General features: G+C 38.3%; 1 protein-coding gene across 1 annotated transcript in view; it reads left to right on the top strand.

Annotated features, from left to right (window-relative positions):
- Positions 1-477: 477 nt before the first annotated feature.
- LOC104492671 (melanotransferrin-like) overlaps positions 478-583 on the top strand; it is a 13466-nt gene continuing 13360 nt past the window's right edge. Inside the window, exon 1 of the mRNA XM_010135256.1 lies at positions 478-558. Coding sequence (XP_010133558.1) covers positions 507-558 — 52 coding nt within the window. The 5' untranslated portion in view covers positions 478-506. The remainder of the gene's footprint in view (positions 559-583) is intronic.

Below are 583 nucleotides of genomic sequence, written 5' to 3'. Positions count from 1 at the left end.
AGATTCTTAGAGAAGCGTAGGATTACTTTTTGTTTAAAATTACTCATTATCAGGTGAAAAAATAAGAAGGACCCTTTAATATTCTGTAGAGATATGTGCAGTAGTCAGGACAATTCACTTAGCTTTAGATACCATTTCTGTAAGATAGGTGTAAGTCTTTCCTATCTTCCAAAGGCAATTTGATGCCTTCTGAAACTGGAGAAACACAATTTATTTCAAAAGCAGAAGCTTACATTTCTTCCTATGTCTGTTTATAACAAAGCAGAAAATGCATGGAAATTTTCCGTCTGTGGATAGGATTAGGACACTGTCCCTTTCTCCTTTGCATACCAGGATATGCCATCCTTTGATAGTTTGGGCTTTTTTCTTAAATCTTGGTTTATCCTTGTTGATGCCTAAACCCCCTTTGTTATCTTCCTGAAGCTTTGGTCATCGCTGTGGAATTCCTGGTATGAGACTGCAGAGCTTCAGGGTAGAGAGAGGATCCTTGCTGAACTGCTGTAATCATGAAGACAGTGATTTTGATTGTCCTAATCATCTTCACTTTGCTGTCTTCAGGTAAGGTTGATGCAGAGAGGGAAAG

This window comes from Buceros rhinoceros, unplaced genomic scaffold (genome assembly GCF_000710305.1).
Source record: "Buceros rhinoceros silvestris isolate BGI_N320 unplaced genomic scaffold, ASM71030v1 scaffold37234, whole genome shotgun sequence".
Lineage (NCBI taxonomy): Eukaryota > Metazoa > Chordata > Aves > Bucerotiformes > Bucerotidae > Buceros > Buceros rhinoceros.
This window is presented reverse-complemented; position numbering and strand designations above follow the sequence as displayed.